General features: G+C 40.9%; 2 protein-coding genes across 3 annotated transcripts in view; one reads left to right on the top strand and one right to left on the bottom strand.

Moving 5' to 3' along the window:
- Window positions 1-13,746, bottom strand: part of upb1 (ureidopropionase, beta) — a 120,982-nt gene that overhangs the window by 20,511 nt on the left and 86,725 nt on the right. For both annotated transcript variants that reach the window (XM_017466811.3, NM_001200395.1), the window contains 2 exon segments: window positions 7,874-8,043; window positions 7,704-7,785 (listed from right to left, as the gene is read on the bottom strand). In XM_017466811.3, the coding sequence (XP_017322300.1) occupies window positions 7,704-7,785; window positions 7,874-8,043 (252 nt within the window).
- Window positions 1-13,746, top strand: part of gucd1 (guanylyl cyclase domain containing 1) — a 68,253-nt gene that overhangs the window by 48,377 nt on the left and 6,130 nt on the right. The gene's annotated exons all lie outside the window — the stretch shown is intronic.

Raw genomic sequence — 13,746 nt, 5'->3', positions numbered from 1 at the left:
ACCTTACTTTCCCCAGTATCTTGTTAGCCAACATTCTCTGGATAAAAACACTTGACAAACTTAATGCAAGAATCATATTCCAACAGTACATATGAAACTACTGTCTGCTACAACCCCAATTCCAAAAAAGTTGGGACAGTATGGAAAATGAACAATTAAAAAAAAAAAATTCATTTGAAAATTCAATTCACCCTGTACTATATTGAAAACACATTATTTGTTACGACACGGCGAAATCGGCGCGGCAGCTCACAAAGTGTAGTGCCGCCCAGGGACGTGGCGGAGGAGGACTATACTTCCCAGTTATACCTGCGCTCGAGTTCGCCGGAGTTCTAATTATGAACACCTGTACACACCTAAGGTTATATAAGGGCCTCCCTAGCATGAGCCGCTTGCGAAGTAACCGCTCCGCAGCCTCGTCTCTGTTTGATTACCAAGCCGGTTTCATTATAAGTGTTTTCCCTGGTGCTCGACTTCACGCTCGTCCCTCACTACGCTTTTGCCTACGTCCCTGATATACAGCTTACCTGCTCTGTCCCGAGTCGATTCTTGTCCTGTGTTCAGTCACACGCTCTCCGCTCGCCCGCGCTTGTCTCCGTCTGTGCTTCGTAACATTATTAACACATTACTTGATGTTTTACTTTGTGAATTTTATTTATTTTTGAATTTCAAATGTGATGACTGCAGCACACTCCAAAAAAAGTTGTGGCAGTCGACTGTTTACCACTGAGAAACATCACCTTTTCTTTTGATAACACTTATTAAGCATTTGGGCACTGAAGACACCAGTTGGATAAGTTTAGCAGGCGGAATTTTCCCCCATTCATCCATTACGCATTTCTTCAGCTTCGCAACTGTACGGGGACTTCGTTGCCTTATTTTGCACTTCATAATGCGCCACACATTCTCAATCGGATACAGGTCAGGACTGTAGACAGGCCTTTTTAGCACCTGCACTCTGCTTATGCAAACATGCGCTTGTAATCTGGACAGAATGTGGTTTGGTGTTGTCCTGCTCTGGATGGCAGCATATGTTGCTCCAAAATGTGTACATATCTTTCTGCATTGATGGTGCCCTCACAGATGTGCAAGTTACCCATGCCATGGGCACTGACACACCCCAATACCATGACAGAAGGTGGCTTTTGGACCTGACGCTGATAACAACATGGATGGTCCTTTTCCTCTTTGGCCCGGAGAACACGATGGCTGTTTTGTCCAAAAACTATTTGAAATGTTGGCTCGTCGGACCACAAAACACGATTCCACTGTGCTACTGTGCATCTCAGATGAGACCGAGCCCAGAGAAGTCGGCAGTGCTCCAGGACAGTGTTGATGTATGTCTTCTGCTTTGCATAGTAAAGCCTTAACTTGCATCTGTGGATGCAGCAGCAAATGGTGTTGACAAAGGTTTACCAAAGTATTCCCGAGCCCATGTCAGGATATCAATTACAGACTCATGACGGTTTTTAAGACAGTGACATCTGAGGAATCAGAGATCATGCGCATTCAGAAGTGGTTTTTGACCTTGCTCTTTACGCACTGAGCTTTGACCAGATTCCTTGAATCTTTTAATTGTATTATGCAATGTAGAAGGTGAAATGCCAAAAATCCTACCGATTTGCCTTTGGGGAATGTTGTTATCAACGTGTTGGATTATTCGCTGATGCATCTGTTGGCAGATTAGCGAGACTTGATCATCCTTGCTCTTGAAGGAATAGGCCTTTTTTGGAAACTCCTTATATACTATGATTAGACGATTGCCTCTTAAATGTTTAACTTGTCACATCACTATTCGTCCTAAATTGCCCCGACCCAGCTTTTTTGGAAGGTGTTGCATGCATCAATTTCAAAGACATTCACCTTCAAAAGACTATGTAGTTGATTAGGTAAAACATCAAATACCTTGTCTTTATACGTTTTTGTTTACATACAAATCTAAGTACATATACAAATCACTCCTCTTTGTTTTTATTGACATTTACCATACTGTCCCAACTTTTGTGGAGTTGGGGTTGTAGATTACTGTGAGACGGGGTTACACACAGCAGTGCCCGACGCAGACATCACACCAGCAGGATTCTCCATTTTTCGTCAAGACAGTAAAGACTAAAGACAAACTAAACTCCGGTAAGAGCAGAGGTGTGGGTGTTTGCTTTATGATAAACACTCGTTGGGGCATGGGTGTCAAGTAATAGAAGGGCTAGAAATTACGACGGGCTAGAGACTACGATTCCCATCATCCACTACGATTCCCATAAGCCACTGCATCTAGTCACATGTCTTATTTCACCTGTTTCACAATTTGGCTCATTAGCTCTGGTGTATACAGTATCTCACAAAAGTGAGTACACCCCTCACATTTTTGTAAATATTTGATTATATCTTTTTATCTGACAATACTGAAGAAATGACACTTTGCTACAATGTAAAGTAGTGAGCGTACAGCTTGTGTAACAGTGTAAATTTGCTGTCCCCTCAAAATAACTCAACACACAGCAATTAATGTCTAAACCGCTGGCAACAAAAGTGAGTACACCCCTAAGTGAAAATGTCCAAATTGGGCCCAATTAGTCATTTTCCCTGCCTGGTGTCATGTGACTTGTTAGTGTTACAAGGTCTCAGGTGTGAATGGGGAGCAGGTGTGTTAAATTTGGTGTCATAGCTCTCACACTCCCTCATACTGGTCACTGGAAGTTCAACATGGCACCTCATGGCAAAGAACTCTCTGAGGATCTGAAAAAAAGAATTGTTGCTCTACATAAAGATGGCCTAGGCTATAAGAAGATTGCCAAGACCCTGACACTGAGCTGCAGCATGGAGGCCAAGACCATACAGCGGTTTAACAGGACAGGTTCCACTCAGAACAGGCCTCGCCATGGTCGACCAAAGAAGTTGAGTGCACGTGCTCAGCGTCATATCCAGAGGTTGTCTTTGGGAAATAGACATATGAGTGCTGCCAGCATTGCTGCAGAGGTTGAAGGGGTGGGGGGTCAGCCTGTCAGTGCCCAGACCATACGCCGCACACTGCATCAAATTGGTCTGCATGGCTGTCGTCCCAGAAGGAAGCCTCTTCTAAAGATGATGCACAAGAAAGCCCGCAAACAGTTTGCTGAAGACAAGCAGACTAAGGACATGGATTACTGGAACCAGGTCCTGTGGTCTGATGAGACCAAGATAAACTTATTTGGTTCAGATGGTGTCAAGTGTGTGTGGCAGCAACCAGGTGAGGAGTACAAAGACAAGTGTGTCTTGCCTACAGTCAAGCATGGTGGTGGGAGTGTCATTGTCTGGGGCTGCATGAGTGCTGCTGGCACTGGGGAGCTACAGTTCATTGAGGGAACCATGAATGACAACATGCACTGTGACATACTGAAGCAGAGCATGATCAGTATGCAGTATTCCAGCATGATAAGGACCCCAAACACACCTCCAAGACAACCACTGCTTTGCTAAAGAAGTTGAGGGTGAAGGTAATGGACTGGCCAAGCATGTCTCCAGACCTAAACACTATTGAGCATCTGTGGGGCATCCTCAAACGGAAGGTGGAGGAGCACAAGGTCTCTAACATCCACCAGCTCCGTGATGTCATCATGGGGGAGTGGAAGAGGACTCCAGTGGCAACCTGTGAAGCTCTGGTGAACTCCATGCCCTAGAGGGTTAAGGCAGTGCTGGAAAATAATGGTGGCCACACAAAATATTGACACTTTGGGCCCAGTTTGGACATTTCCACTTGGGGTGTATTCACTTTTGTTGTCAGCGGTCTAGACATTAATGGCTGTGTGTTGAGTTATTTTGAGGGGACAGCAAATTTACACTGTTACACAAGCTGTACACTCACTACTTAACATTGTAACAAAGTGTAATTTCTTCAGTGTTGTCACATTAAAAGATATAATCAAATATTTACAAAAACGTGAGGGGAGTCCTCACTTTTGTGAGATACTGTATATAGTCACTTTCTTGCATTGTTTGGTCTGTCTATCTGTATAACTTTATGCTCGCCCTTGTTTCATGTAAGTCTTGTTTTGTGTTTTGTTTGGTACATTATTATACATTTCACTTCATTTCTGCATTTGCATCCATCTCTACCAACAATCGTGACAGTGGGTGTTACTGTCTTAGCATCACACTGCTCCCCGGAACTTGAACTGCTTATGATTAAAGTAAACCCTTTCTTCCTTCCTTGGGAATTTAGCTCAGTCATCCTTAAAGTAGATAAATTCTGCCTCACGCAGACAAAATTAAAGTATTGCACAAACTGTACAACACCATTGATGGACTAGAAATTACATTCCCTGAGGCTGTCTTGTTGCAGTCTTCAATAGGGCGAACATGAGGAAAGTTCTTCCCAAATACTACCAGTGCATCAATTTTCCCACACGAGGAATCCAGAGCTTAGATCACTGCTATTCAACACTAAAGGAAAATTACAAACCCTTCCCCCACCCTACCTGCAGCAAAGGTGACCACATTAGCATATTGCTGTTACCTGCCTACAGACAATGCCTCAAACAGGATAAACTTCTAGAGCAACTCACAAATGGAGTGACTCCAGAATGCAGGACTGCTTTGAATCCACAGACTGGCATATGTTTCACGATGCAGCAGGAGACAACATAAATGAATACACAGACTCTGCGATAAGATACATCAACAAATGTACAGAGGATGTTGTCCCCACAGTCAACGTAAAGTTATTTCCCAACAAGAAACCATTAGTCAATGGAGATGTGCGTGCCATACTGAGAGCACGAACTGCAACTTTCAACTCTGGGGACCTGACTGACTACAAGAAGTCAAGATATGACCTTCAAAAGGCTATCAGATCTGCCAAAAGAGTGGTCAGTCTATCATGGCTCTGACCCAAAACGCATATGGAGTGGTCTGCGCTCTATAACAGACTACAAAGACAGAAAAAAACATCCTATGGGCCTATGTCTGCCTCCTTGCCAGACAAGTTAACACATTCTCTGCTCACTTTGTGGCAGGTAATACATTCCTTGTTGTGAAAATACCCGCTGACCATGACACCTGCCCTCTGGCTCTAACCACATCCAAAGTGAGTAGGGCCTTCAAGAGAGTCAATGCTCGGAAGGCACCAGGACAAGGTGCCTTCATGGACATGTCCCGAGGGCCTGTGCTTACCAGCTAGCAGATGTTTTCATGAACATCTTTAATATCTCTTTGAGTCTGACTGTGATCCCCACATGCTTCAAGCAGATCACCATCTTCAATTTCCCCAAGAAAACTGCTGTCTCCTGCCTGAATGATTACTGCCCTGTAGCTCTGACATCAATGATCATAAAATGCATAGTCAAGCTGAAGGATCTGGGACTTATCAGTCTCATGTGTAATTGGATCCTGGACTTCCTGACGGGCAGAACTCAAGCGGTTAAAATGATTAGATCTGGATTGATGTTAGTGTAAAATATAAAGATTCTGTACTGATTCAGGAGTTGTACAACTGAGTGGTGCAGCTCTCCTACACTGCACCCAGATGATGCCCTTGACTAGCTAACATGCTGTCTTGATTGCTTTACATTCTTTGTCACACTGTTCTTCTGTTTCTGTTTGCCTATTTTACAAATATGACTGTTCAGTGTTACTTTAAATAAATATGTTTAAATAGCATTTATGTTTCTGTATTGTGTTATATTTTTATGTTAATAAGTGGTGTTAAAAATTGGTCTAACCATCAATGAGCTGGTGTGTTATGATGGGGCATGTTGTGAGCCGTGTGTGGTGGTCCATTCTGGGCCAGAAAGTCCAGGTCCACTTTCTGGTCCCAGTCCACCCCGAGTATTGCTATTAATGCTAAATAATGCATTATTTGAAAATGTAAATATTTATGTCAAAAAACTGAATTGAGGGCCCCATTCCTACAATTTGCCTAGGGCCCCCAAATCACTAAATCCATATATATATATATATATATATATATATATATATATATATATATATATATATATATATATATATATATATATATATATAATGCTGAGAAATATGTGTTCTGTCAAACAATAATATAGAAACAAAGCAAAATATATGTGATTGGGAAGCAGGATTGAAGACCTCTAATTTGGTTCTTCACCATACAGTGGAGAAGCTTTTGTAATGGAAAAAAGGAAAGAAAACAAAACGAACATAAATCATGTCAGACCATTTCCCACCCTCAATGTGAAATTACAATGTATAAAAATTAAGTGAAAAACATCAGAAACATTTTAGGGAAAAATAAAAAAAATGTCAATAACCTTGTTGCATGAGTGTGCACACCCTTTTATAATTGGGGATGCGGATTATATGTACCACGGAACACTGTGAAGCCCATCATCAACAAGTGGAGAAAATGGAGCACCAGTGACATTACCAAGAACAGGAAGTCCCTCCAAAATTTACAAAAAGACAAGACAAACACTTACTAGGGAGGCTGCCAAGAGACCACCGGCAACATTAAATGAGCTGCAGGAATATCTGACAAGTACTGATTACGCTCTGCATGTGACAACAATCTGTTGTATTCTTCACATGTCTGGGCTATGGGGTAGGGTGGCTAGACAGAAAACATCCAAAAACATCTAAGCCCAACTAAATCACCCCAAACCATGTGGCAAAATATGTTATAGTCTAATGAAACTAATTCCAAAAGGTATAATGATTCCATAATTCCAAATGGTATGTTTGGTGGGAAAATGCACATCACCAAAAGAACACCATACTCACAATGAAGCGTATGGTGGCAGCATCATGCTTTAGGGCTGCTTTTCTTCAGCCAGAACAGGGACTTTTATCAAGATGGAAGGATCATAAATAAATACCTACAAATACCAGTCAGTTTTAGTGTAAAACCTTCAGGTAACTGATAGAAAGTTGAAGATGAAAAGGAACTTTCAGCACAACAATGGGCAAAAGCATACATCCAAATCAACAAAGGAGTGGCTTAACCAAAAGATCAATGTTTTTAAATGACCTAGCCAGACCTGAATTCAACAAAAAATCTGTGGGGTGACCTGAAGTGGGCTGTCCACAGGAGATGCCCTTATTGAGTGCTGTATTACAAACAAAAGATGCCTTAACAAATTATTAGTTAAGGGATGTGTATACTTGGGCAACCAGATTATTGCAATTGTTTCTTTTTTCCCTCAAAACTATTTGTTTCTCACCTGAATTTTGTTGGCTGCTACATCATATTAAAAATGGAAAGATCTGACATGACAAGATTTATCTTTGTTTAATTTTTTTTTATATCACAAAATCCTGCAATTTTAATAAGGGTGTGTAGACCTTGTATATTCACAGTACATACATTGGGATCGGAAAGTATTCAAATAGTCAAGGGTAAAAAGGCTTCAGGAAACATTTGTGGATTCAGGACAAGTCTGTGAATGTCTCTGAGTAGCCCAGGCAGACTGTCTGAACATCTCTAGAGAGACCCAAAAATAGCAGTATAGCAACAATCCCCATACAATCTGACAGTATTTAAGTAATTCAGTATTGAAAATGGCTTATTTATCTCAACTTCCACTTTCATTGCATTACATTCCTTTAAACAAAATGTTTACTTTCAGTAAAGTGATTTAATTTCTATTTACTGTGATTGTTTTATTACTGTTAATCATCCCATAATTCACAGACATAATTTGGGAATATTTCGGGATATGTCTATGTTTCTTCTCTTTTTCTTAAAATCTACATACCATGCCCACTCTGTTGATGGCACAAGTAAAGCAGTGGTTGGCAATGGCAGCATTTCTAGCTTCAATTGACCACATAGGTTCACTGAAACACAAAGCCACAAAGATCTGTGTTAGCAATATTAGCAATATTTTTTTGGGGGGTAAGAAGAAAAAAGTGCATATACTCTTACCTGAGAGGTCCCACTGTAGCTGAGGGGTTGAAGATAATCTCAGCTCCATGCATGCTGTACATGAGCCAGTTAAGTGGGTGGTGGCGGCCATAACAGATATTCACAGCTATCTTTCCAAACTGTGTCTGAAAGACTCGGTGGCCAGTGTTGCCCTCCATATAGTATGTAGACTATTTTGATGAAGTAGAAAACACATTAGATTTGCAAATGACAATGGAATTAAATGGTAGAATGCCAGCTTTAAGTGAAATATATAGTGGAAATGTGTAGAAATCAAGTAATTCTTGATAAAGGGTCTCCCTTATATAATGGGTACATACAGTATGTTACAGAACAATTTACTGTAACTGCAAGAAGCATTTTGTAGCATGGTAAAAATTGAGAACTTATAACATTAGCAAGAACAAGGAATCTGAAAGCAAAAAATATTTTCAGTTATGCAAACTATTAAACAGCTTAACAGCACTGTCTGAAATCCAAGCACCAGATATGTTAGGTCTGGAAGAAGCTAATTTCATTATCATCTTTTTAGTGTTAGCCATCGCTCCTGGGGTGAACCTACAGTTATAGGTGTGCTTTAATGCAGGTAGTGGCAGAAGGCATGCCGACAAGCATGGAATCAAAGCACACTGGTGCCATTACCCCTTGTGGCTGCACCAGTGTGCTTTGATTCCACGCTCATAATAAAGCAGCTTATTAAATATCACTTGATCTAGCACATCCTATTCTTTTGCTTTTTTATAAATTTAAATTTAGAATATCCACTGGTTTCATAACAGCCTCAGAAGCACTCTGGTTACACAGCTGATGAAGAATTTTTGTCTGAAATGTTCTGTTTCACTGTGTCAAAAGAGCATTTCTGTTGTTGCAGAAAAATGTCTGTCAGTAAAGGAAGCAACAGGTTAAAATACACCACTTTTCAGATAAAAAAAACATAATAAAGGGTGTTGTGTTTTGCCTGTAAAAAATAAAAGCAAGTGTGACAGCAAGAATAACCAGAAGAACTGTAGTAAAACTTACCAGCCAATTTCCTTATGAAATTGCATCAAGTGTACCTGAGATTACTGGTGTATTTTAAAAAGGGTTATCACAATATTGACTCTGTTTAATTTATTAGTGTTTACTGCTCTGTAGAATATTTTTAATGTAGAAATGTAGTTGAATTGTTTCTGAAGGCATCTTTACGTTACAGCATGTACCCAAGACTGTTGTGGACACTTGCTGCTATAACAGGATCCACTCCTCTAGGAAGTCTTTCCACTAGATTTTGGAATACTTCTTGGGGATTTGTGCCTGTTCAGCAACAAGAGCATTAGTGGAATTGTGCAATCATGTCAGGCAAGGAGGCTTGGTGTGCAGTGAGCATTCCAAAGGTGTTCAGTGGGGTTATGATCAAAGCTCTGTGCTAGCCATGTTCAAACCAACCTCAGAAAACCATGTCTTCATGGAACTCCCTTTGTGCACAGGGGCCTTTTCACGCTGGAACTAGTTTGGGCTAAGCCTATTAGTTCCAGTGAACAGAAATCATAATGCTACAGCATACAAATATATTCTAGACAGTCATTCACCTCCAACTTTGTGGCAAAATTTTGGGAAAAGCCCACCTAGTCACAAGGGGTCATGGTAAGGCATCCACATCCTTTTGGTCATGTAGTGGCCATGTAGTGGCCTGACTTATTTACTGAAACTGGACAGATGAAGACTGGAAAAAGACCAGGTGATTTTTTTCCCTAATCTTCAACTGTCCAGTGCCCATGTGTATATATATATATATATATATATATATATATATATATATATATATATATATATATATATATATATATATATATATATATATATATATATATATATATACAGTGAGGGAAAAAAGTATTTGATCCCCTGCTGATTTTGTACGTTTGCCCACTGACAAAGAAATGATCAGTCTATAATTTTAATGGTATTTGTATTTGAACAGTGAGAGACAGAATAACAACAAAAAAATCCAGAAAAACGCATGTCAAAAATTTTATAAATTAATTTGCATTTTAATGAGGGAAAAAAGTATTTGACCCCCTCTCAATCAGAAAGATTTCTGGCTCCCAGGTGTCTTTTATACAGGTAACGAGCTGAGATTAGGAGCACACTCTTAAAGGGAGTGCTCCTAATATCAGTTTGTTACCTGTATAAAAGACACCTGTCCACAGAAGCAATCAATCAATCAGATTCCAAACTCTCCACCATGGCCAAGACCAAAGAGCTCTCCAAGGATGTCAGGGACAAGATTGTAGACCTACACAAGTCTGGAATGGGCTACAAGACCATTGCCAAGCAGCTTGGTGAGAAGGTGACAACAGTTGGTGCGATTATTCGCAAATGGAAGAAGCACAAAAGAACTGTCAATCTCCTTCGGCCTGGGGCTCCATGCAAGATCTCACCTCGTGGAGTTGCATTGATCATGAGAACAGTGAGGAATCAGCCCAGAACTACACGGGAGGATCTTGTCAATGATCTCAAGGCAGCTGGGACCATAGTCACCAAGAAAACAATTGGTAACACACTACGCTGTGAAGGACTGAAATCCTGCAGCGCGCGCAAGGTCCGCTGCTCAAGAAAGCACATATACATGCCCGTCTGAAGTTTGCCAATGAACATCTGAATGATTCAGAGGACAACTGGGTGAAAGTGTTGAGGTCAGATGAGACCAAAATGGAGCTCTTTGCCATCAACTCAACTCGCCGTGTTTGGAGGAGGAGGAATGCTGCCTATGACCCCAAGAACACCATCCCCACCGTCAAACATGGAGGTGGAAACATTATGCTTTGGGGGTGTTTCTCTGCTAAGGGGACAGGACAACTTCACCGCATCAAAAGGACGATGGACGGGGCCATGTACCGTCAAATCTTGGGTGAAAACCTCCTTCCCTCAGACAGGGCATTGAAAATGGCTCGTGGATGGATATTCCAGCATGACAATGACCCAAAACACAGGGCCAAGGCAACAAAGGAGTGGCTCAAGAAGAAGCACATTAAGGTCCTGGAGTGACCTAGGCAGTCTCCAGACCTTAATCCCATAGAAAATCTGTGGAGGGAGCTGAAGGTTCGAGTTGCCAAACGTCAGCCTTGAAACCATAATGATTTGGAGAAGATCTGCAAAGAGGAGAGGGACAAAATCCCTCCTGAGATGTGTGCAAACCTGGTGGCCAACTACAAGAAACGTCTGACCTCTGTGATTGCCAACAAGGGTTTTGCCACCAAGTACTAAGTCATGTTTTGCAGAGGGGGTCAAATACTTATTTCCCTCATTAAAATGCAAATCAATTTATAACATTTTTGACATGCGTTTTTCTGGATTTTTTTGTTGTTATTCTGTCTCTCACTGTTCAAATAAATCTATCATTAAAGTTATAGACGGATCATTTCTTGGTCAGTGGGCAAACGTACAAAATCAGCAGGGGATCAAATACTTTTTTCCCCCACTGTATATATATATATATATATATATATATATATATATATATATATATATATATATATATAGTAGAGTTACTATATCCTACCTGGAACCTCAAAACAATCTGGACATTTTCCTCTGACCTCGCTTATCAACAAGGTGTTAACATCCACAGAACTGTTACTCACTCAATTTATTTTTTTGCACCAGTCTGTATATAATTTAGACACTATTGTGTGTGAAATTCCCCCCATGTAAAATGCCTTCCAATGCCTCTACACACCACTGTGAAAATTGCAGGCTTTTGTGATCTAAAAATAATAATAAACCAAGATAAATCATGCCAGATCTTTTGCTACCTATAATGTAATAGCAACCAACAAAATTCAGGTAAAAATAACCGCAAATAGAAACGTTTTAAGGAAACAAGGAAAAGGCAAAAATACCTTACAATAACCTGTTTGCACAAGTGTGCACACAGTTTGTTAACTTTGTATACTTTGTTAAAGCACCTTTTGCTTGTAATGCAGCACACTCAGTCTTTTTGGGTAAGAATCTACCAACTTAGCATATCTTGATTCCACTCTACCTTGAAAAATGCCACAGATCTATCAAATTGCAAAGAGATCTCCTGTGCTGAGCCCTCTTCAAGTCATTCCACAGGTTTTCAATGGGCTTTAGACTTTTGCTCTGATTGGAACTATTCCAAAATGCAAATTCTTTTGTCTGTACTGTGTGCCATTCATGTGTCTATATCGGTGGTGGGATGGGTGTCTTTTGTCTCATTAACTTTCAGGCCCAGCCCATTGCAAAGTTTCACGTTCCTGCATCCATCTTGCCATTGGAAGATCACCATGCTTACGTGCCTTGCTCCTGCCTCAAGCTTTGGGATTGGTTGGATGTACTTTTCCAAATATGTATTTCATGGGACCAAGGGAAAGTGAGGCAGTGGTGCTGGAGCAGTTGTCAGGGAGGATGGAGGAGTCGCTGCCATCTACCAGGAGGCGGAGGAACCTGCCTGAAAGGGGAGGAGTGGTTGCTGCCCTCCAGGGGACAGAGGACCCACTGCCATCTGGTAGGGAGGTGGGGGTGTGGCTGCCATCTGCATGAAAGGGGGGTTACTTCCCAGCTGGCTGAGAAGCTGAAGACTGGGGACCAGAAACCAGTGTTTTTCTCTCTCTCCTCTCTCTCCCTCCCTCTTGCTGTCTCTCCTGCTCACAACTTCTCTCTCCCTTCTTCCTCCCCTCATCTCTCCTTTTGCTCCCAGGATGCGGTGCTGGCCAGCCGAAGGACATAGCCAGAAGGGCTGCACTACCTGTGCTTGCATAAGATCCTAAGATTACCTGCTATGTCCGGCACCCTGACTCCTAGTATATACCTAACTAAAGCTGCTGGAGCCCCTAAAGGCCTAACTAATTTCACATGCCTTAAGATAGAGTCTCCTATAACCAGCGCTCTTTCAGGTTTCTCAGCAGGTGCTTTACTGAGGAGAGCAAACCTGTGATACAGTGAAGCGGAGAGGAGTAGTACTCCCGTTAGCTTTGGCTTATCTTATGCTGCCAAGTCATCAACCATTCACCCTGCTGTGAGGGCTCAACACTTTTTTTTTTTTACATAAACAGTTTTTATATACATAAATATTCAGCGTAAGAAAGGCTCTAAAAATGTAGTGCCATTTTAGTGAAAGATGTGAACCTGAAGTGCACTCTTATGGGAGGTGTTACGTCCTTGATTGTATTTCTGTCTGTACTGTGTGACATTTGTGTGTCTATTTTGGTGGTGGGATGGGTCTTTGGTTTCCTCCACTTTAGGCCCAGCCCACTGCAAGGGCACATTCCTGCTTCCAGCTTGCCATTTTAAGGACGCTACTATTTAACTACCTTCCTTCTTTACTGCACAAAAAAAAAGAAAATTGAAGAAAACATAACAGAAAAATTACTGAATTTTTCAATGCATTATTCATATTACACAAAAAGATGATACCGGAAGTTGAGGCTGTGAAATATTTTTCTTATTTTTCATTATTATGATTCAATCACTTAAGATCAGTTCAATGTGATTTTTTACATTACTTACTCTCATGATGGTCTCATTATGTTTTTGGGTTTCTGTCCATGATTATGGTTTTTTCAAGGTGTTTTGTCTTTTGTCTTATGTTTTTTTTCTCATGTTTTTCTGTTATGTTTTTCCTTACTAGCCTTGGGTATGTCATTTCCACATACATATGAGTATAAAAGTTAACTGTATCCATATATACTCTGGTATATATTTTATTTTAATATTTTCTAGATTGGGCTAGATATGGCCAAATCTTTTGTCAATTCCTGGCCACCACATATAGCTGCGGGAAAGGTTCTTAATTTTTACAGTGCCCAGATGTCCTTCATGCAGTTTGTCCAGCATCTTTCTGCACAATTTGGAGGTATTGACAACTTGTA

This window comes from Ictalurus punctatus, chromosome 5 (genome assembly GCF_001660625.3).
Source record: "Ictalurus punctatus breed USDA103 chromosome 5, Coco_2.0, whole genome shotgun sequence".
In the NCBI taxonomy this organism is placed as follows: domain Eukaryota; kingdom Metazoa; phylum Chordata; class Actinopteri; order Siluriformes; family Ictaluridae; genus Ictalurus; species Ictalurus punctatus.
This window is presented reverse-complemented; position numbering and strand designations above follow the sequence as displayed.